At 36.0% G+C, this 24,795-nt stretch overlaps 1 protein-coding gene across 5 annotated transcripts in view; it reads left to right on the top strand.

The window, feature by feature from the left end:
* UMAD1 (UBAP1-MVB12-associated (UMA) domain containing 1) overlaps positions 1-24,795 on the top strand; it is a 279,169-nt gene that overhangs the window by 218,196 nt on the left and 36,178 nt on the right. For 4 of the 5 annotated variants that reach the window (XM_081286563.1, XM_081286562.1, XM_081286561.1 and 1 more), the window contains one exon: positions 19,379-21,199. In XM_081286563.1, the coding sequence (XP_081142689.1) occupies positions 19,379-19,636 (258 nt within the window). In that variant the 3' untranslated portion in view covers positions 19,637-21,199. Of the gene's footprint in view, positions 1-19,378; positions 21,200-24,795 lie in introns of those variants that run through there. The other variant, XM_081286564.1, reaches the window with a different exon arrangement.

Here is a 24,795-nt window from a genome sequence, read left to right as displayed (position 1 = left end):
GATGGGGTTGCTGGGTTCCTCCAGTGCTCCGTATATTTGTGGTTTGGGGCCCCGGAGCATTGGGGCCCCCTGTCCATTTTTTGGCAGCGGAGCCCGATGCCTTTGTCCACGATATTGTGGATAAACACCTTGTCCTTGTTCGTTTTTTAATGGAGTACCCTCTATGGTGGTTTGAGAACGGTATTCATTAGCCCAATGTAATGGAGTACCCTCTATGGTGGTTTGAGAACGGCATTCATTAGCCCAATGTCTCCCTCTACGGCATCGTGGGCAAATACCCGGTATTCTACTCCTTTGATACCTAGTTTTGTTAAACCCTCCTCCTATGGGGCAATTCCTTTTAAAATGTCCTGTTTGTTGACAATTGTAACATGTTCTTGGCCTGGTATATAAAGCCTGTTTTACTGCAGCTGCCACAATTTGCCCTTGTTCATTAATGTCTCTGGCATCTAAAGCCTGTTTTACTGCAGCTGCCATGACTTGCTCTTGTTCATTAATGTCTCTACATAATTTAATATATGTGTTTAAATCTTCCTGTTTCCATGGTCTAATGATATCTCTGCACCAACGATTCGCTTGGTCATAAGCCAGTTGTTTTATTAATGGCATTGCTTGTTCTGTATTCCCAAAAATTCTGGTAGCTGTTTGAATAGGCCTATCTACAAATTCAGCGTAAGGTTCATTAGCTCCTTGTATTATCTTAGATAATTGACCTTGTAAACCTCCATGTCCTTGTAAAGTCTTCCATGCCTTAACTGCATCTACAGCAATTTGTGAGTATACGCCAGGATCATATGCAATTTGTTGCTGCGGATCCTCATAAGGTCCCTTTCCTAACAACATATCTAGATTTCTCTGAGAATAACCAGCTGCTGCATTTCGCCTAGCCGTCTCCTTGCAAAATTCCTCATTGGCAACCTTCCATAACAGGTATTGTCCTCCATTTAGCACAGCTTTACACATATTAGCCCAATCTGCTGGGGTCATGTTCAAGTTGTTAATGGATTCGACCAAGCTTACAGTGAAGGGTGCTTGAGGACCATAGGTTGTTACAGCCTCTTTTAGCTCCTTCACTGTTTTGAAATTTAAACCCTGGTAAATTCGCTGCCCTCCTACCTCAAATACAGGGCATACTTGAGATCCTGTCTCAGGATCCCAACTATCAACTGCGGGGGTTGGGAGTCTCCTAGCATATGGAGGTGGTGCTGTTGATTGGACACTTATGTCCTCTGGTGATAGAATGCTGTTAGTAGCAGTCTCCTGTAGAGGTGGTGCTGATGGTTGGACACTTACGCTCTCTGATAGAAAGGTGTTATTAGCAGTCTCCTGTTGTAACTTTTCCCCTGATGGCTTTTTCTGCTCTAAACTTCCTTCCTCTGTCTCACTAGCTCGAAAGACCTTCTCTTTTACTTGAATCTTTTCCTCTTTCTGACTAACTTGAGAGACCTTCTCTTTTACTTGAATCAATATGTCTTCTCCTTCCTCTACCTTTGTCTGAATTGAAGGCTTTGGACTAAGCAAACCAGATACCAATGCCCACAATGTCAATGTGCCAACTGGCAGAGTCCCTGGGTTGTTCTTTTCTATTCTTTTTAAATCTTCACCATGATGGTTCCATTGTGATATATCTAACAACTCCTCCTTAAAAAGCCATGGGCTACATTGTTGTATTGTATCAACGTATGCCCTGACTGTTCTTGATTTTACTGCGATGCCTCCTTCCTCTAACAATTTACTTAACAGTCTTTCGGTTTGTTTTTTACTAATTGCTGATCCCGTATTTCTACTATAATACAACCCAACAAGATAACACCAAACAAAACCGAGACAGAATGAAATAAAAAGGGAACAATAAAAATTCATTATAGCCTTTCTATCCTCCTGACATGTGCATCCGTCCTTTCTCCCTATCTGTTCCTCAGACGCAAATAGTTTTTCCTCAGATGCAAATAGTTTTTCCTCAGATGTGAGCGGTTTCTCCAGGGACAGGCAAGTTAAAACAAAAATGAAGCAAAACAAAAGAGGAATCTTAGAGTGGCTACCCATCCTCTCGCCCTGCCCTCAGGGGTGAGCAGTTTACTTACCCTCAGTCGCTCCCCGTGCGAGCCACCAGATGCCGCAGTCTGGCTGGGCACAATTCAGGAGCCACTTGTCAAAAGAAACTAACTTTATTTTTAGAACTACAAACACCAAACAAAACAGCTCCTCAGGGAAAACCCCTCAGAGCCCAACTGCCACCACCGGCTTCCCACCAGCCTCTCACCCCCACACAACCCTCACCACCTCCCACAATCCTCCTGTTCTTGAGGCCGATTGGCTGGGTTGCGTGGGCAGAGCCAAAGAAGTCCCCCAATGAGCAGCTCCGTGGAGGAGCCAATCAGCTAGATGTTGCTGGGGCCGCTGTGAGCCAATCATCAGCTGGCAGTCTGAAGGGCAGGGAAACAGCCCAATGAACATCACCGCAGAGGAGCCAATCAGCTAGATGTTGCTGGGGCCGCTGTGAGCCAATCATCAGCCGGCAGTCTAAAGGGCAGGGAAACAGCCCAATGAACATCACCGCAGAGGAGCCAATCAGCTAGATGTTGCTGGGGCCGCTGTGAGCCAATCATCAGCTGGCAGTCTGAAGGGCGGGGAAACAGCCCAATGAACATCACCGCAGAGGAGCCAATCAGCTAGATGTTGCTGGGGCCACTGTGAGCCAATCATCAGCTGGCAGCTGGAAGTTTGCTGGCAGCTGGAAGTTTGCTGGGGCCCCTTTGGCTGTGGCTCTCAACACAGTGTAAATGGCATAAAAGATAAAAATAGATGTTACAGGCCACCTATTATGAATAGAACTTGCAGGACTGGATGTTGCTCTGAGTGAGTCAGTCAGTGAGTGGAGAGTGGATGTGAAGGTCTAGGACATCACTATGTACTGCTGTAGATTTTATGAACATGGTACACTTAAGCTACACTGGTTATAAAAATATTTTTTTTCAGTAATAAATTAACCTTAGCTTACTGTAACTTTTTGCATTAATCTTAAAACATACATTGTATGGCTGTACCAAACTATTTTCTTTCTTTGTGTCCTTATTCTGTAAGCTTTTTTTCTCTTTTTAAAATTTGATTTTTTTTACTTTTAAATTTTTTTATTAAAAACTAAGACATAAACACACACATTAGCTTAGGCCTGTACAGGGAAAGATCAATATCATGTCTTCAGTTTCACATCTTGTACCACTGGAAGGTCTTTAGAGGCAATAATATACATGGAGCTCTCACCTCCTATAATAACAATGCTGCCTTCTAGAATTCCTTCTGAGGGACCTACCTGCGCTATTTTACAGTAATATTTTGAGGATATACGTGTGTATATATATGTGTACCTACATATACATATACACATATACATATATGTCATATGCATGTGTGTGTGTACACACATATATCACTGAAATAATGACTTAAAAGTATAGTATAGTAAATATATACAACAGTAATATGGTCATTTATCATTATCAAGTATTATATATTGTTTAGAGCTGTGCGGTACTTTATATAGCTGGTAGCATGAGAGATTGGTTTATACCATCATTACCACGAGTACATGAGCTACAATGGCAACAATAACTAGGCTATCACAATTTTTCAGCTCCAATATAATTTTATGTGACTATTATGTTATGTGCATAACATCATTGGCCAAAACATTGTAAGTCATTGCATAACTACACAACTTATTTTTTTTTTACTTTTGATTTTGTATCCTGCAATCTTGCTGAACTTATTAGTTCTAATAGTATTTTAATGGATTCCTGCAGATTCTATATAGAAAATCACATCATCTATGTATAGAGTTAACTGCTTCCTTTCCCCACGTTGGATGCCTTTTATTTATATATTTATTTTTACCTAATTGTCCTTTTTAGAACCTCTAGTACAATGTTGAATAAAAGTGACAAGGGATAGCCTTGTCTTTTCCTGATCTTAGGGAGAAAGTTTCTAGTCTTTTTCCATTAAGTTTGTTGTTAGCTTGGATTTTGCATAGATGAACTTCATCAAAATGAAGTAATTCCCTTCAATTCCTAGTTTTTTGAGTGGTTTTTTTTTTTTTAATCATAAAATGGTATTGGATTTTTTCACTTTTTTTTCCCTGAGCCTATTAAGAAACCATGTAAAGTGATCATATAGCTTTTATTTTATTTTTTTACTGATGTGGTATAGTATACTGATTTATGCCTATACTTACATAAACCCTATTAGAAGATAGTAAAAAGTTCATTGTACCAAAAAAAAAAAAAGAAGTATATATTTTACATATATTGTCCATACAGGTCTCTTTTTGAAAACGAATTAATTTGGGGGTAGTAAAAGGAATACTGAAGGAATAATACCACTGGATTACATTTTTGCACAAGTGAAGATTTTTTGTTTGTTTTCCTTTCAGTGATTGTCTACTCAGAATTGTAAGATGGTTTTTAAACATGGGATTTGCTTTACTTTTTCTAGTTTGTGATCCCTGCTATTTTTTAATATCTATTTAAGCAATCACCATGAAATTACTATTTTGAACTGTATCACTTTAATCAATTTTTGTTTAGGTTTTAGTTCAAAGCAATTAAATAAATTGGAAGTAAAATACACTCTTGGGCCTTTAAATAATCAACTGTACTCTGAGCATGAAAGCACCACTTGTATTTGTGCTACTTTGGGCATAAATAGTAATGATGTACTTCCCTCTTTTTTTTCCTACATTTAAGGGTCCACCCAGAAGTTTTCAACTACATTGAGTTCCGGAAATGTTCTCATTCTCTTTTCTATCCTCTGATATAATCTCTTAGCATAGCTGGTTCAAGAATCATGTTGAGCAGGCCCAGATCTGTGTTTGAGCCCATTAAAGGCAAGGTATCTTTTTGTTTTCTGATAACAGATTGCAGCCCCAGTTCCAGCCATCTGGTTCCTTCTTGCCATTGCTCCCAAGTGCTATGGGCTAGAGAATGTGGGCAGTATAATGCAGTCAGTGCCTTTTACTGGATAATTGACCACAGAGGGCCTGTCTCAGGAAGAGTCATCATTGTGAACAAAGAGCAGTGTATTGTTACTTTAAGTTTTTAAATTTAACTGGAATATATTTGGTAAAGGTGAAACAGTTATTTTTAAAATATATTATTCAGGGATCACAACAGTGCTTTCAGAGATTAAAATAGTCTAAACAGTATGTAATTTCAGGGTTTCTAAGATCCACATAGAATTAGCATATCCTGCTGGATTTAAAAATGACACATAATACAGCACCCAATTTATTTTCCCCAACAAAATTGGTTTCTTCTACATTTCATATACTTTGTTTGTTTTGTACTGGGAGAAGGAGAAGAAGTATTTTATGACCTCCCTCTAAAGGAGAAGGGTTTTTTTTGGTCTTTAGCAACAGTTGCACTGTATTTTAAAAGGCATGAAGTGAACTTTCCTTTGAGTATGTCAGATTTGGGAAGCATGAAAGAATAATGGTTAATTTTATGAATCCAGAGTTAGACTGTGTAACTTCTTTGCACTTCAGCATTCCCCATCTTTTAAAATGGAGATTTAAATAGTACTTACCTCATAAAGGAAAAATTAAATGAAATAACACAAATGAAGAACTTTGAACAGTGACTAGCAAGTAAATACTTGTTTAGTGTGAAGTGGTACCTGTGGTAGTTGAAATAGGCACACTTGGGCTGGGGCTGTAGCTCAGTGGCAGAGTGCTTGCCTAGCATGGGTGAGGCACTGGGTTCAATCCTTGGTACCACATACAAAATTAAGCTTATAAAATAAAGGCATGCTGTCCATCTACAACTACAAAAAAAATAAAATAAAAAAAGAAATAGGCACACTATTAGAACCTTACAGGTACTCAGAGTAAAGTTAATGGAACTAAAATCAGTGGTATGTTATCAGGGCTCTTCTTCTAAATCATCTAATTTCCAGCTTCAAGGGCGGATCATAAATTATTTAATGTCTTCAGAGAACGCCCATCCAAAACTCACCTGTAGAGAAAGCAGGGAGGGAAGAACAGAATCTCTGTTGAGTTCTGAGTGTAGTTTCTGTACATTTCAGAACACTTGAAAATTACAGGTTAGGCCACTTTGACAATTAAAGCCACAGCATTTATTTCCAGGAGCCTGAAGGAAAGTCTGTAGTAGGTTCTGAAATCAACTGCCTAGAAACTTTGGTGAAATATTAGACCTTTGAAAACTACTGCTCAGATTACCAAGAACCACCACATAAACATCTGGATCCTAGAGAGATGTGCCATATTGTTTCTTGCTCCCACCTATCTTGAAGCTTCCCTGCTCCCTGGCTCAGCTGTCATGAAATCAAGCTGACTTGTGGTAGAAAAGAACTAAGTGGCTTTTCCCCATCACATCTCATCTTCAATTTCTGTTAGCCAGCAGGTAGATTATGCCAATGCTTTCTTTCACTTCTGGTAGCCAGTCATTTTCTACCTCCAACAAATTGCTTTCTTTTATATGCATGCATCTTTCTTAATCCTCTTTTCTCTCCAAACTTTGCCACCAACATCAGCAAAATCTGCTTTTATCACCTTGCTATTTATGGGAATAAAAATTTTAAAAATCATGGTACAATTCTCCAGATTTCCTAGAACTACTTCTCATGGAAATACTCCCTCCTCAATGAACTGAGGTCAACGATCTTGAAAGTGCTCCTGAAATCCTTTTAGATTCTCTGTCAAAGTTCAGCTCCTCTAAATTAAATTAACTTTTTTTCAAGCACTGGCATTCAAGATAATTATAATATTTTTTAGTTTAACTTATAGCTATTGTTATTATGCTTATGATACTAATGTTTCTACATCTATTTATTGCACATATATATGATCTTATTGTGAACTCATTAGCCTGAGAATATACTTTCTTTGTTATTGTTGTTAAACCATAACTTGTGTGAATAAAGATAAGTATATTTCCTACTTATTTGTTTCTTATCATAATCAATAGCAGTGTGAAATTAGGTATTCTTTCATTGTAGGAATCCTTTTCATAATGTTTACAGTATAATTCTGAGTTGTGATCATCTCAAGATGTATTCCCATTAATTTCTTTGTATAGTTATTATTTCTGTTTATATAAGAGCTATTTCTGTAAAAAGTGTACTAATACAGCAGATTTGGAGTCCAATTCTATTTAGAACCATGGTGCTTTGCAGCTAGACATCTGATCCAATTATCTCAAGTTTCAGAGGAGTAATTGAAACCCAGAAAGGTTAAATGATTTGCTTAAAGTCATATGGTTTAGGTAGAAGCAGGAGTCATTGGGACTTAGGTATAGTGCTCTTTCTAAGTCTGATGTACAACCTGAAATCTGCAAGCAATTTGATGTACAAATAACAGTATATATTCTGATAATTACCTTCTTCTCCTACTTAGAGAGAGAGAGAGAGAGAGAGAGAGAATCCTGAAAAAGCATGACCCTAAGAGTCCCATTATACATTACCCAACTTTTCAATTGTTGATATGAAAGCATTTTTCCACTACACTGTGTATTTTGCTTTGAGAAATTTCAGTCATTTACGTTAAATTTGTTACTCTGTTGAAGCATTATAATTTTAAAATTTTACTAATATGTGTGACCTTTCAAATTTTCTCGTGATTTTTTGGAAACCATCATGGCCCATTTTTATCACTTCTTAGCCTTATTTATACTGTTTTGTTGGGCAGACTTTTCCCAAGAGCAGGTAATAACATCTTGTACCCTTATAATGACATGCAACAATTCTGGGGTAGAGTGCCAGTAAGTCAACGGTCTTAGTGATTACAAGCTATTGCAAACATGATTGAAATCTGATTAAACTCAGATTTTAATTCATAAAATAATAAGTTGACATGATTTACTTTAATTACATTTTTTCAGGCCCAGCAAATTTTGTATTATAAAAGTCTAAAAACAGGGGCTGGGGTTGTGGCTCAGTGGTAGAGCGTTCACCTAGACATGTGAGGCGGTGGGTCCGATCCTCAATGCCACATAAAAATAAACAAATAAAATAAAGGTATTGTGCCCAACTATAACTAAAAAATATTTTTTAAAAAGTCTAAAGACAAATTTACTAAATGAATTTATAGTTCAAAGTAAGCAGGAATCATGGTTTGTTTTTCCCTAACTTCAGGATATCGCTAGCTGCCCTTCACATAGTAAATACTCAGTATTACTTTATTTATTGAACTCTGATAATCCTGTTAGAATTGTTTCCTAGCTTTTCCACCTAGTTGATTATACTCTAGCCCAAAAATCTTTGGTCCTACACGTCAAAAGGTAGGAAAAAAACAAATGTCCATCTAGCAAATAAATGAATAAATTGTTATATAAGCATACAATGGAATATTATTCAGATTTTAAAAGGAATAAAATTTAGATACATGCTACAACATGTATGGATCTTGAAAACAGATACTAGTGAAATAAGCCAGACACACAATGCCAGATAATACATGATTTCATTTATATAAGATACCAGAATGGGTAAATGCATAGAAACAAAAGACATAATAAAGGTTACCAGGGCCTCAGGAAAAGGAAGAATGGGAAGTTTTTATTTAAAGGGTACAGAGTTTCTGTTTGGAATGATGAAAAAGTTCTGGAGATGAAGGGTGGCGATGATTACATCATAATGTATGTACTCATGGCACTGGATTATACACTTTAAGATGGTTAAGATGGTAATTTTGTATTATGTATACTTACCATAGGAAAAAAAATACCATCCTGAGTTCACCTTGAAATGAAATAATAATACATTCTTTTGGATTCTGAGTTTGCACCAAAAAGGGACACTGCTTCCTGCCATTCTGAATTGCTCCTTCATTCTCATGCTGGGGTGGAAAAAACACAGCTGTATTTACTTTTCCAATCCCATCTTCTATTTTGAAATACAACCTTTTTGCAAATGAGAGCCAAGGTCAAGTGACACAACTTTCTGCTCACCTCTTCAGTTTGCCAAACATTGTTTTTCTAGTAGAGTTCTGGGTTAGGTGCAGCAAGTGTGAGTAATACTATCACTCCTGTGATCTCTGAGTGGAATTTAATAAGCCTACCTTCATGATTTCCATTCTCAATTTGATATGACATATTTCCTTTCACTTTCATCAATATATGAAAATTCAGTTACATATTCACTGAATATGTAACACATAATATATGTCCAGGTGTGTAGACCATTCCACATGTTAAATTCAAATTACAAAGAAAATAAGGCTTTTCCTGTCTAATGTTTCTCTTTTTTTCTGAAGAATTTAATTGCTTTCTGAGATTAGAGAGATGTTTATGTGCAGAGTAAATGAGATCTTACTGATAATTGTCTTTGGATTTGCGCTATGGACATGAAAACTTTAATTACATAGTAAGAATTTGTGTTTTTATATAATAATGTTAGAAATAATGGCAAGGCATAAAATTTTCAATATAAATTAAGGGCAATAAAATGGATTAACTTTTTGTCCTAAAACAAAGGTCATAGTATGAAATAATTACATTCATTATTCTTTTTCATAATATTTAAATGTTCCCAAAAATATATATCATACTTAGGATATAAGAATTTTAAATGTTCATTTTATCAGAATGCACACCAAAAAACACAATATGTGACTATTATTTAAGATTTTAGGATTTTTGTATTTCTGACTATTATTTTTCTATTTAGTCAAAATTATATAAGTAATATCTAATTATATAAAAGCATCAGTACAATGTAAATATTTATATTTTGAGCTTTAAAAATAGAATGTATCCATTTTCTCTCTGTTGTATATGCAGACAGTTGAAGTACTTTATTGTTTTACACAGTGAAAATCATTCATTTGAGTGAAATTAATACTCAGCATGCTGTAGAGATATACAGATCATTTTTCATTGTTCCTTTGAAATTATCTGGAAATAATATAATCTTGTTTAATTATGTTTGGAAGAATTTGAATAGATGTTTAAAATGAAAAAGGCTATATAAATGGGAAGTTTAGAAGAATTCAGTGTGACTAATAAGCGATATCAAATTCTTCAGAGTTATGGTGTACATAATATGCTCGAAGAATTTGTGCACAAAAGCCTAAGCTGTTTTGTAAAGTTGGCTGTGATCAGATACTATAGTTTTCTAAACATGGCTACATATTGAGGCCAGCTTGGTTGATTTAACCTAGTAATAAGATGCTCAGTTGAACTGTTACTTTAAACTCTTTTCTGTAGTGAGTGGTAGGCACAGTCTGGGTTTTGGGATTTTCAGCCTCCACCCCAGGAGATACTCCTCCATTGAGAAATGACTGAACTTAAGTCCTTTAAATTAAAAAAAAAAAAATTAAAACAGGCAATCTTTGAAGCATTTTTCCTTGATAACAGCCTTTACCTGAAGGCTTTCACTACTTAAGCTGTGAGACTTATAAAGAAAATTATACACAATTCCAGGTAAACATCAGTAAAGCATTTTTGTGTGAAAATATATTAAGACACATAAAATTTACAATACATAAAATATTGGAAAATCATTAAGTTTTGAGTGAGGTTGAAGGTAGGAAAGGATCTATTCCATGTTTCGAACATATTGAGTTTAAGATGGTTGATGGAATATCGAAAAGGAAGTGTATAGTAAGAGTTCAGCATACAGGCCTGGCGCTCTAGATAGAAATCTGGGTTCAAATGCACAAATCTACATACATACATTATCTACCTACTGGGGAGTAGAGGAGTAGGGCAGTAGATACCTGAAATAGTTCATCCAGAGAAAATGGGTTTCAAGTAAGTGGCACAGAAGTCAAGAAATAAAAACTCGGGGAGTTTTTTTTAACCTTAAGTACAACAAAGAGGTCATGTTAAGATTAGTACTTTGACATCTTCTGAATTTAGCAAGACAGCAATTATCAGCACCTTTTGTGAAGCAGAGTCAGTAGAGAGTCAGAGAAAGCAGATTGCAGCCAGTGAGTGGTGAATAGCAAGTGTCAACAACTATCTCAGCCTGCACGTGGGAAAAGTAGAAAGGTGGTTTGTGTGTTAAGTAGATGATACACTAATGGGCAATATAGACTTGAATTTTTTTAAATGGTTAATTGCTTATAGGAAAAATGAACAATGAGGAGACACAACCCAGTTGATGAAGCCAGCAGGGAAGAGTGAGGACAGAATGCATCTGCAGCACCAGTGATGAATTAGCTGTGGGTAGGAGGGTGGGTATGAACGCAACCACATTTTGATGTAGAACAGAGACAGAGGATTCTTACCAGACAGTTCCTATTTTGTCAGAGGTCTAGGAGGCTGGCCCTGCTGCCCACAGTGAGGAGGAAGGTGGTGGAGTGCTAGAGAAGAGAAGAGGAAGGTGAGGTATGTGCTATAAAGCACAAGGGGAAAAGCCGACTGGGGGCATAGGAAATGTCTGAACAGCTTAAGTTTGGAGAACATGAATTTCTACAAACTAACTTTAAAACCTTTGTTTGTTTGTTGTTTGTTTTTAATCACTGTGTCAGGCTTTTGCACTTGTAAGTGCAGACTAGTACTAAACCAGCATCCCACACTGAACAGTTTCTTGCTTGGTTTCTTTCCTAAAATGCTTCTCTTTCCCCATTTCACTGCACCCCTACACTAGCTGGCTAGTACAGAAGGTTTTCCGGCTTCAGACAAGCCACTTTTCTAAGAATATATGGAACAGATTACAGAAGCAAGTGACAGCCTGCTTACTTCCCCTTCTTCACTTACATACATTCAGCTGGAGTTCTGAAAAGAGGAATTCAGGAGAATTTTTATTTTTTCTTTTTTTAAAAGGAAGATGGGAGAAAGCAGGAAGCGCAAGAAGGTGGAAGTAGCAAAGGAAAAAGAAAGAAAAGGAAATAAATACTTAAAAAAAAAAGTTGAACCAGATTGTGAACTGAAATGATGTCAGAGACTGGAAAAGGAAAGGGAGTAAAGAAAATATCTTCTTTCCAGCATCACTAGTTTAGGAACCCTCACTCTGTGGAGAATCAACACCCAGGCCATATGGAAAACAAGGTCTTCTGAGAATTCATTTTATCCCACCTAGTTTTTCCATAATAGCAGCAAAATGTTCTGAGCTCGTGTTTGCTTCTTTGGCCTAACCCCTTGATTTTAAAATCAAGTCTTGACTCAGTGGTATAGCTTGGTGGTAGAGTATGTACTTAGTAAGCACATCCTTGGGTTTGATTCCCAGTACCAAATATAAAACAAAAAAGAAAAACCAAGTCTGAGTACCTAGAGTATCTGAGAGATAAGAGGACTAGATTCAGTTAAATTTTTAATATATTTAATGAGTGCTTACTATGTGCAGATACTGTTCAGGTACAGGGAATTTGAAAAAAAACAGGAAACAGTCTCTTCCTCTGAAATATAAATTCATCCCAAGTAAAAGGAAACTGTTGCTTAAGGACTTACACAGATGCAAGAGATCAGTCCTCTGACTTTTAACAGCTAGCCAGATATTTATTAGCAAGCAGGTTTTTAGAAAAATAAAAAGCTTGAGTACTCCCTTAACTGTGTCATAGCTTGTATCACCTTCTTCTAACTTCTGTCCCCTTATGCTTCTAACTCAGATTTGACCCTCCACATTGCCCCACCATTGAGAATCTGATGTAATGCAAGCAGATACCAGCTGAAGGCAGAATAGAATGGATAGTTATCTGGGGAGATAAAGTGACAGTGTTGCTGGTTCTGGATATTGTTCAAAGAAGCATGTCTTTTATTTATAGACATTAGAATTTAAAGGTAAAGAAAGCCAGAACTTGGTATTATCTTTTCTTTGTATAACTCACTTCTCAGAAATATGCTTGATATACCCTACCTTCTTTACATGTAAATTGAGTGTTGGTGGGTGTTTTATACTTCCTTTCCTAGGGGTTTAATAGGCCCTTTTGCTATTTTAGTGAAGGGTGGTTTCTAAATTTTAATGCATCAATATTTTGCTCTTATAGACATTATCTGAGAAATGGACTGCAGAAGAAAGCAGGAACCTTTAAGAGATGCCAAATATGGGTGGTTTTATATTACTTAAGTCTTCATAATTTAGTTGGGCATGGCTAAGTAGATGAGGACTCCAGTTGTTACCAAGTTTGCAAATTTGGCATCTCCTAATAGATTTCATTGTAGTTACGGGGATTTTGTGCCAGGAAAAATATAGTTGTCTGTTCTTAAACCTGAATTTTCTTGCTTTCAAACACCCAGGAGTGAAGTTTACAAGGATGCCACTAACCTTCTGTTGCTCTGGAGAAGTGACTTCATTTTTCTAAGGCTTTACTGAAAAGTGTTATATGCCTTCTATTCTTGGAGTATGTTTTTTCCCTAAGCTCTTAGAAAATTTTACAGATTGAAGCTCATGAATCTTTACAGCCCCTCTACAGGAAAGGAAAGAATAATGCCTGTAAACCTCTTTGAATTGTTTGAAAGAAAGACAACAGAATTTAAGGAACTAAAAATAAATTTGGCCAGTCTATTTTGTAACAGATTAATTGAAAACCAAAATTCACTTTTACATAAACACATGAAAACTTCCAATTGTAAACTATTTGTCGTAATGATATAGATCAGGAAATTTATCCTTAAAATTAAAAAAATATATATATCTGACATGGCATACTCATATATAAACCATGTAAGGGCAAACACTAATCTGGAAAAAAAGTTTTAAAGCTGGATTATATGCAGGAACTTATACTCAGAACTATTATCATAGCAGCATTTCAGCGAACAAGATTAATCACAAAAATAACGATTATCCTTTATGAACATAATATTTGAAGTAATTTCCTAAAATTTGGCTATTAACCAAAAGGTTAATTGATTCTTTTCTTCTTGCTCCATTGTGGTTAACATACTAATTCTTCCTATTAAAGACCCATTTTATTATGCAAATGAAAAAATCACAAGATGTTGTGTCTAAGAGAGAGGGGGCTGCTTTTTGCAGGGGAACTGGTGCACCTGTTTCAGCCCTCAGCCCCCACCTCTGCTTCCACTGGCTGCCAAGCTGATGACTTACTGATAAGTTTAGTGGGTGTGGTGTCCCTGAATTTTGACTCCCATTTTCTTTGTGACTTACTCTTGTTTAGCCTTATAATTTCTCCCTTTCCAGCTCTCAGCATGCCAACAGCAGCTGCATCATGGCACTCACCCTTCTGCCAAGAGGGCAGGCAGCTCCGTGGAGACTGTAATGTTGTACTCCAGCCAACCGTTAAGAGATAGATGCCAGAGTAATACATACAGCACAGCTGAAATTCAGATCATTCTAGGAGGCATTTGGTAGAACACTTTGTCCATTATATTTTTAAACTAAGTAAAATGTTTAAAACTTTTATTTTTTGAAACATTTTCAGACTCATACAAAGGTAGAATACTGTAGTGCATTCCCACACACCTTTATGTCTGCCTCTTCAGTTATCAACTCAGTTATCTTGTTTCACTGTCCATGGTATTTTTCCCATGGCTCTACCCAGACTGCTGGTAGATTCATTTTCAAGGATAAACTTATCTTAAATTACAGTTGCTTTTCAATCCCTTTTCAGTCTCTCTGTAAGACATTTGATTAGATTTTTCTTCCCAAAGGCAGTCTTTTTTTTTTTTTTGTCCTTCTAAATTAAGCCAGGATATGCTTCAGTAGTATTTTTCATATTTTCTAATACTGTCCCCTGAATTTTCAAGGCTTTGTTCACTTGGTCAGGCTACCCACAATGTCCCGGAAATGTACTGGTTCTTGCTAATAGACCACTAAGGATCACTGGGACAACTTCCACTTACCCTTTCTGTTCCTCAGTGTCCTCTTGTCTTAAACATGAGGCACATGCCACAGACTGTTAGAAGACCACCGGGCTATTAGAAGACTTCTGTGAGTGGATATATTTATAAAGCTAAGATAAAACCTGGCACAAAGTAAGTGTTCAGTACATATGCTAGTTGCCATCTTCATCATAATTACAATCATCATCATCATTATCACTACCACCATCACCACCTTTGGTCCCTCACTACTCATTTTACAGAATAGAGGGCCGAGGCTCTGATGTGTGAAGCATCCACCTTCTGGTCAGATGTAGTTTTATAAGTAGAACTTGACCAAGAAACCAGCCACATGTATCAAATCCTTTATTATACTAGATTGGTTTGCTATACATTGTCTTCAAGGAAAAATGCTCTGACCCATAAGAATGGTTTGGAAAGATTATTAATAAAAGCATGGACAAAAGGAATAAATATTGCTGCTGAAGAGTTAGGCTTTGAAGTTGTATGTTTAGAAAGCAGGGCTACATGTAACATAACTTCTCCATAGTTGTAAAGGTGAGATCAGGGCGTGATTTGGCTAATGAAATTGAATAACATTATGTACACAACCCAAAAAGAGAGAGAAAGAAAATTTGAGGATGGAATGAAATTAATAGATCTATGTAAGATTTGCTCTTGAGATCAACAGTAGGTAAAAAAATTGGGGGATGCGGTAGGGAAAAGGGAAGATTACTTGAACCATCAGTAAATGTCAAACACTAAAGGGATAAATGGATTCTAGACTTTGTCTAAAGCCAAATGGAATCTGACATTCCTAAAGTTTTTATTAATTCACTTTCTTTACCCGTGATAAGCACTATTCTGCTTACTTAAAAACATTGCTTTATTTAATTCTCAGAACAATCATGTGAAATATATACTATTACTGGTCTTATAATACAGCTAAAGAAACTGAGACACAGAGAAGTTAACAGCTTAAGGCAATTTGTTTATCACTAAACAGGAGATCTGGGATTTGTACCTTAGCAGTCGGGCTCTAGAATTTGTACTCTTAATCCATTTTGCTGTGCTACTTCCAAGTAACCAAACCTCTGATGCATACATAATCTTGTGTTATTTTTGGCATACCCAATGTTGCTTCCTTTTCAGTTTTTCTATACAAACCACATAGTGAAGCCCTTTAAATAGTCTGGATGCTCATCATTCCTCACTGATACCTGTGCTCTTGGCTGACCCCAGGATGCTTAACATTGTAAGTCTTAGTTAGTTTCAGGAGACAGATCTGTACGTGGATCTTTAATAATAAACTTTGTCATAATAAGGTATGTTTACATTTGTTTTAGTTGTAGCCCTAAGAAAGTACACTCGTGTTATTTTCTTGTGAAATTATAAGATGACTACTCTTAATAGGCATGTGTTGAATAACTTGTTTCATTTAAGGTCACTCACTAAATGATATTTGAGATATTTGAGGGGCCTGTTGTAGGTGTTCGGGATGCTTTGTGAAGAGAACAGTTCCTTCTATACAGATTTATTTATTTTTTTTTTTTAGTGCTGGGTATTGAATCCATGCACTTACACATACTAGGTAGGCAAGCACTCTACCACTAAACTACATCCCCAGCCCCACCCTTCTCTACAGATTCTTCATGTATTTTTCTTAATAGCTTCTTCTCATTAGCTTACAAGATGTCATGATGTCTCCCAACTTAGAAAAAAAAAAAGAAATCTTTTGCTTCCACCACACCCCTTTAAATACCAACCCATATTTCTTTTCTCATTTACCATTCCAATGCCTTGAAAAATTGTCTGTGTTCATGTTTATCTCCAGATCTCATCCAGCTCCAGATTCAAATCATATCCTTCTGCATACCAACAGCTCCATTTGATGTCAGTTAGGCACCTCAGACCTTCAGAATAGAACCTAGGTCTCCTGCCTGAACCTGCTCCTTGGGTACTCTTTCTTATTCCTGTAAATAGTGACTGCATCTCTCTTATGGCTTAGGCCAAGAACTTTGGATTCATTCTTGCCCGTACTTTTTTTTTTTTTTTTTTTTGTACTAGGGATTGAACCCAGGGGTGTTCAACCATTGAGCCACATTCCCATCCCTTTTTTATTTTATTTTTTTTAATTTTGAGACAATATCTCACCAAGTTGCTTAGAACGTCACTAAGTTGCTGAGGTTGGCCTCAAACTTGCAATCCTCCTGCCTCAGCTTCAGAGTCACTGGGATTATGGGTGTGTGCCACCAGGCGCAGCTTGACTGCACTCTTGTTTCTATGCCCCACCATCCATTCCACTTGCAAATACTGTTGGTTTTACTCTCAAAGTCTATTCACAATTCAACTATTTCATCTCACCTTTGCTATTACAACCTTCTTGAATCTCACAATCATCTCTGTTCTCAGCTATCTTTCAGCTTCCTTTACTGGCTACCCAATCCCATCCCCACTGTCTACTGTCAATGCTACAATCAGAGTGATTCTTTTAAGATATCAGTCAGAATATATGTCCTCTGCAACAATATGTTCTTCACGTTTTTTTTTACCCAACTTACAATAATATGGATGAATCTCTTACATATAATACTGAAAGCAGCCCAAAACAAAAGAATTCATACTGTATAATTACATTTATTTAAAATTCAAACACAGGTCAACCAGTCTTTGCTGTTATAAGTAAGGATGGTGACTAGAGGGCAGGGAGGTGATTGTGATGGAAAAAGAACCATCTTTGTTTTTTCTTGATCCTAGTGCTGGCTGCTCATGTGTGTTCAGTTTGTGAAAATTTAGCAAGCTGTGCTCTTATAATGTGCCCTTTTCCATATGTATTTTAGACTTCCATAAAAAGCTTTACAAAAATGTCTCTTACAGAAAATTGTTCACCTTTAGACTTAAAGAATTTATCAGAATTTATAGCCATTAGAATATAAGCTCTATAAAGGCAAGAGTTTTGTCTGTTTTCATTCACCGGACAAATATTTAGTAAGGCCTAGGCACTAAGTATTTGGGATAAAGTAGTGCACATGAGAGGTAAAAGCTCCTTCTGAGAAACAATAATCAGAATGAGTTATGTAGTGTACAGCAAGGTACGAAGGGATATGGGGAAGCAGAAAGCAGGAGGGAGAGACAGTACAGAGTTGAGAAGGTGAAGTCATAGCCTACAGGGTTAAATATTGTGGTCAGGAAAAGCCTCTCTGAGGAAGTGGCATCCTGGACAAAACTTGGGAGGAGGTAAGGGAAGGAATCCCAGATTTCTGGGAGAACAACCACCTGGTCAGAGGGAATGGAAAGTAAAGTACCTGAGGTAGGAGCAGGCTGGTTGGAGTAAGGTCAGAGAAATACCTGGGGCCAGATTCAGAAGGCTTTGTAGGCCTCTGCAAAGACAAATTCATTCTGTGTGAAATGAAGGTGTGCAAGTGGGAGGGAGTCTTTTTATTATTTTTTTAAATTGTTGATACACCTTTATTTTTTTAATTTATTTATTTATATGTGGTGCTAAGAATCGAACTCAGTGCCTCACACATACCAGGCATGTGTGCTACCACTGAGCCACAGCCACAGCCCCTTATTTTTATTTTTGCCTGAGCTAGTTTGAGTTAGATTTCAGCTGCTTATAGTGGCAGGTCATTCATTTTAATTTTTGGAAATAGACTTTAATTTTTGCTGTCTGTTCTGCTATTGAGGGATATTTAGGTAGTTTCCAGTTTGGGGGTTTGTGATGTGAGCTGCCGTGAACATCCTAACGCATGTCTTTTAGTAAACAAGTGTTTGCAAGAGATGTGTCAATTCTTATTTGATGACAATTGCAACATAACATGCTAATTCCAGTGGAAATCAGACAATCCATGTTCAGGACACACATTAAAGGTAATTAACATTAATTAATATATATTAATATAATAAAATATATTAGGATAAATCAGTAAAGTATGCAAGGTGGTAACACAAGACATACCAATTAGATTGCTCGCACTCAAGAACTGTAGAGACTAGTTGGAGATAAGCTCTGTGCCTATGGAACCATAGTTAACAAGAATACCTCTAGGAGGGCTGGGGTTGTGGCTCAGTGGTAGAGCACTTACCCACATGCATGAGGCACTGGGTTCGATCTCAGCACCACATTAAAAAATTAAAATAAAGGTATTGTGTCCACCTACAACTAAAAAAAAGTGTGTGTGTGTATATATTTTTTTAAAAAGAATACCTCTAGGAAACACCAAATAATATTGTTAGCAGTTTGTCCCACAAGCATTCTGAAGTGAGCAAGATTACTTTGGACTCTGGTATTATAAGAATTTTCAGGGAAGCTGGGCATGCAGCAGAGCCTGAAAGCATCCATAGGAGTTGGAAAAGCAGAGAGGAATTTTGTAGACATTATCTGGGTTAGGGAAACAGCAAGAATGCCAGATAGTATTTAAGGGACTATAGATGGTCATTCTGAGAGTAGAGTTTAAGATTCATTTTAAAACCAAGCACAGACTTGGATTCAAGTAAAGTAAATAATTGCATTCAAATCTGGAAGTATTTATATATTACACATTTCTCAATCATTTTGATGCGTTGATGCCACATTTACCATTACTAAACCTCACAGTTCATACGGTCTAAATGTTTTAAATATATATATGTATTTTTAGACTGGCAAAGAAAACTCATCCAGTGTGACTGTGGCAGGCCCTGAGACGGAAAATAAGGCAGGCCAAACTCTGGAGAGCAGCTCACTAATGGCGGAGCTCCTGAGCGACGTACCCTTCACCTTGGCCCCGCATGTGCTGGCAGTGCAGGGCACCATCAGCGACCTTCCTGACCATTTACTCTCGTATGATGTCAACGAAAACTTATCACGATTTTGGTATGATTTTACTCTTGAAAATTCAGTGCTATGTGATTCATAATCTTCGTTTACATCTTAACAGCTTTAAAATTTTTTTGTATATTTAATCTATTTTATGTTTTTTGCCATTGCACTCTTTGAAGGCCTTCAGAAAAGTAAGGATCATAAACCAAATAAAATAGCATCATATTCATTGTTTTATATATTAGAATAATGTACATTTGTATAAAAATTGAATTCCAGTTCTACTTACCTTCCCCCATGTCATAAGTACAAAACTGAAGCTATCCATTTTATAAAAGATTGCTTCAGTTGGCGTCTCAAAATACAACACTGTGAAAAAGAACTCGGGTATTTTTCTTGATTACCACAACTCTGTAGTCTTGAGTTGAAGAGAGCGTGTGAAGTCTCTTTGGTTCAGAGGAAGCTTGAGTTCATATTATTCGCTACTTCTTCCACAGTGTTTATGAATGAATTCTGGGAGGGGAAAAAAGCTTGTTGTTAATTTCTTCATTCTTGGTTTAGACAAACTGATGTGGGAATGTAAAAATGATCGTTTGCTGAATCAAGAAAATGTTCTTCCTTGAGTGGTACACTTCAGCTTTCTTAGACCTGCAACAGTCCTTTCTACCCCGAATGATTTCTTTGTTCTCAGCCTTTTCTGCACTCCCATGTGTACTATCCAATCAACTTTCCAAAGAACTTTTCCTGCTTCTGCCTCAGTTGGCATTTGCTCTCCTTACACATATGTTCCCAGTGTATGAAGAGATCCACATTTCCTTTTCAACATCTCTGCCTCCTGAAGAACATCTCATGATGGTATTTAATATTGCTAATAACTCGCTTATTTAGAAATTTGTTGGCCATGATACAGATGGAAATATTTTACTGTTATAAATACTGAACTCAGTTCTTACACCTAGGTATGAATTTCAGTTCTTGGGTATCTGTCATTTATTCCAACTAAAACTGAAGAGAACTGCCATTTGTCGATAAAACATAAAGGGAAGAGGCTAATTTGGTAGTGAATCTTCTATGCCATGGAAAATTTAGGTCACATTTATTTTTATTAGTAGCAATATGATTTATTAATTCTGTGCCAAACTATTAAATATATTTTTTCACAAAGATGGAGTGCTGTAGCAAAACTAAAGGTACATGAATTATTCAGATTTTAATGTGTTATGCATGTTTGTTTAATAAATGTGGCATGGTCTTGATAAAATGCTATATTATTTAAAGAACATTTCTATTAACAAAAATGTGCTTCATTTGCAAATGTTACCATGTGAAGTTAATGATTAAATTAGATATTTACATAGTTTTATAAAACATCAGTCTAAGAGATATAACATTACTGACATAAATGTGAACATTTTGTAGCACTTTTTTTTAAAGGCGTATCCTTTTTAAATCTCCATGTTAATGTACTCTTAAAACTAAATGTAATCATGCAGTCAATTAGTCTAATATTTGTGTTAACTCTTGTCTAAAATAATTATACATTTCACTTTATTTATGTCTATCATGTATGCTTTTAATTACTTTCACTTGTCTAAGGAATTGTTATATTTAAATAAATGTGAATTAAAATAAATGAATATTTTGATTATTTTCAGATCCATAAAAATGGCTTTCTTTGCATTATTCATATCTGAGTGAAAGTTTCAGACTCTGTAGGAGGTAAAGACTTAAGTATATAGCTTGTGTAGTGCAGAGAAAAGTATGCAATTTCTTCTTTTATATAAATTTCAAGGAATAACATTGAAAATGGTAAGAGCAAATGTTTTGGCTTAATAGGACTGAAGGGATTTGAAAGGAATGACATGCACATATCTAGATAGATCCCTATCACAAAATTTAGTAAGGATGAGTGTTAATGACCTAATTTTAATAAAAGTGATGTGAAAATAGCCATTTAAATTATTTTTCCTATATATAAATCATTGTTACTATTTTAAAATAGAAGCATTAGAAATCAACAACCAACTCCATTTTTCCCAAGAGAAAATTGAATCCTAGAAAAGGTTAAATTACTTAAAATACAGTTAGTGAAAAATAAATATTTACTTGAATAGTGTTAATCATAGTTTAAATTCTAAGCAAGCTGTATGATATGTAGGAAAGAATTCAAGCATTTCAAGGCAGCCAGCATTTGTAATGACTCCCTCATTCACAAGCTGAAGGCTTTGAACCTGTGCCCTAATTTCTGGGGTACCCAGTTCCCTTGCTCAGTAAATAGGCCCTGTCCCTGACTTACAGGGTAGTGTTGGATAATAAATGGTGTATGTCAAATGCCTGGTAGCTAAACACCTGACACATTGTTGATGTTCTGTGAAAGGGACTTTTTAATTCTGATTTCTAAACACACACACACAGTAGTTCAATGCAATGCAAAATATATAGTAACTAAACTGCTTAATGACTCATGTAAAAAAAGTAGCTACCTATCTGAATTGTAGATTCTCCTACCACAGTATTTTATTATGAAAAACTAGTCCTAAAGTATGTTAGTTGACTCTCTTGCCTTGGCTACAAATTCTGTATTGAACACTTTTTTTGTCCTTATTGTCAAGGATCCTGCCCCTTTTCCTTAATATAAGTGATTATTGTAAATTATTATAGTTATAAAATATGTAAGTGATTTTACTGAGTTTTATTTTTAACCCTAATATGTATTCAGGAAGTTGCAAGTATTTTTTTCCTGCTTTCTTTATTGGCATTTGCTGTCTGTCCTAAAAATAGAATTAGAGAAGCTAGTCTAGCTAGTTTATTATTTGGTTACTTAATTTTTTACTATCTCAACTTTAAAAATTGTATCAGTAAAATGTCAACATAAGAATAATTCTAGAGACCCACAAGTTTTTAAAAGTAAACATTCATTGACACCAACACTTTATCCTGCATCAATTAAAATGATAAATTGGAAATAGGATGAAAAGAGTGTTTTTCAGCGTTTCCCAGAATCTTCATTTCTTATCATTCTAAAGGACAGATGGGGAATAGTCAGTAAATAAATGCCATCCAGGGTCTGAAATGGTCGCACATCAGATTTTACCCCCTTATATCCCATGATAGCAATTGATCAGTAGGTGAATACTGCCCTTAGTAATCCAGCACAGAATATGTTACTTTCAGAGATTAATGCATTCCCTTATTAATGATGTCATTAATTACTGCTTATACAAAATTATGTGTATTCGATAGGTGAATGAAAGACGTAACATTTTTGAAAGCAAACAAGAAATAACAGGTTTGTGAATATATCTTCTGAGCATTTGTGGAATATTACTGAGGGCATGACCCAATTATTGGGAAATCTAAGTCTTTCAAAATAGGTCTCACTACATTGGCTTTAAAGATGAAATATTCTTATGTTTCAGGAAAATGACTCTTAATGCCATATGGTTTGGTGGATAGGTATGTGTGTGAGAGAGAAAGACAGACATGTATTGATTAACAGGAGCTCTGTTACAATCAATATAGCAAGATATTAATCGTCTCTCTAAATTTTTAAATAAACATGTGAGAATAATTTCAGATTTACAGAAAAATTACAAAGATAGTATTTCTCCTCTTTTTGACACAACTAAGGAACCAATGTTTGTATGCCAAACTCTACACTCTATTCAGATTTCATAGTGCCCCCCCCCACCACTATCCTTTGTCCCTCCTAGCATCCTATCCAGTATAACGCATTACATTTAGTCATCCTATCTCCTAAGGCTCCTCTTGGTTTTAACATTTTCTCTCAGGCTTCTCTTATTGTTGATGACCTTGACAGTTTTGAGGAAAACTGGTCAAGTATTCAGTAGACTTGTCCCTGTGGTTGAGTTTTTCTGATATTTTCATATGTTTAAACTAGGATTGTGAGGTTTTAGAGGAATATCATAAAGGTGAAGTGTAGTTTGGTGAGATCACGCCATATCAAGAGTGCATACTATAAACATGATGGCTTACTGATGATGTTAACTTTGACCACTTGGCTGAGGTAGTGTTTTCCCACGATTACTGTGAAGTTGTTCCCGTCCACAAGTCCTTTTATACTCTACTCTTCGGAATTAAATCACAAAGCACAGCCCATACTCAAGGAATAAGGAAATATAAACTCTAGCTCCTTGAGGGGTGTGTATCATATAAAGTACTTGGAATTATTCTGCATGGAAGATTTTTCTAGTTTCCCCAAGTTATTTGTTTATCAGTTGCTTATCTGCATTAGTATGAACTTAATACATATTATGTCTTTTTTTCCAAATCTAAGTCTTGTCATGACCAAGAGACATACGTACATTTTTATAAAAGTTAATAAAGGAAATTTGAAACATTTTACATGGCACATGAGTACCATCTGATGTTAGCTATATTTTGTAGTTTCCTCAGAATTCATCTTCCTTTAAATATCAGGTATATTTCTTGTCAACTTGTCTGTAACTATATGCACAGTCATAAGCTACATAACAACATTTCAGTCGATAATGGACTGCATATATGAGGGTGGACTCAGAGTATGATGGAGCTGAAACATTCGTATCGCCTAGTATTTTTTCTGTACCTTTTGTTTGTTTAGATATGTCTAAACAACTGTTTACCATTGTGTTACCTTTGCCATTAGTATTCAGTAGAGGAACATGCTGTCCCGGTTTCTAGTCTGAGCAATAGGCTTTTATCATATAGCCTAGGTGTGTAATAGGCTATACCATCTAGGTTTCTGTCAGCACACAATGATGTTCACACAACAACAAAATCAGCCAATGACTCATTTCTCAGATTGTATCTTGACTTATGACTGTATAGTAGATCTTCTCTAAAGGGCTGCAAATGTTATGTCATAAATGGAGCCCTTTTACCTATCTCTTTCCTAAGATGGTGCATCTTACACCAAATGTAATGACAGTTCAGCAAGTGATGTAGAAATGAGATTATGCCCTAATCATTTTTTTCCTTAAGAAACCAAGAAATCTCATGCCACAACTCTTTAAAAATAAATGTTATTTTTCTTTAATAATAGTAAAAATAATGTATGGCTCCTTAGTTTTCTAAAGAAACATGGATTTCATCTTCAACTTTTAAGAAGTAGTTTTAAGAAGCAGTAAAAGGAAACTCGGTCTTCTTTCAGAGGGGATAGATGCCCAAGAATGTTCCAATTCTGTTCCTGATTCTGGATATTGCCTTATCTAGAATCATCCCTCATTCATCTCAAGGACATATGTGGGTTATTAT

This window comes from Spermophilus citellus, assembly GCF_964194105.1.
Source record: "Spermophilus citellus genome assembly, chromosome: 3".
NCBI lineage: Eukaryota > Metazoa > Chordata > Mammalia > Rodentia > Sciuridae > Spermophilus > Spermophilus citellus.
Note: the sequence above shows the minus strand (reverse complement) of the source record. Positions and strands in the feature narration are given on the sequence as shown.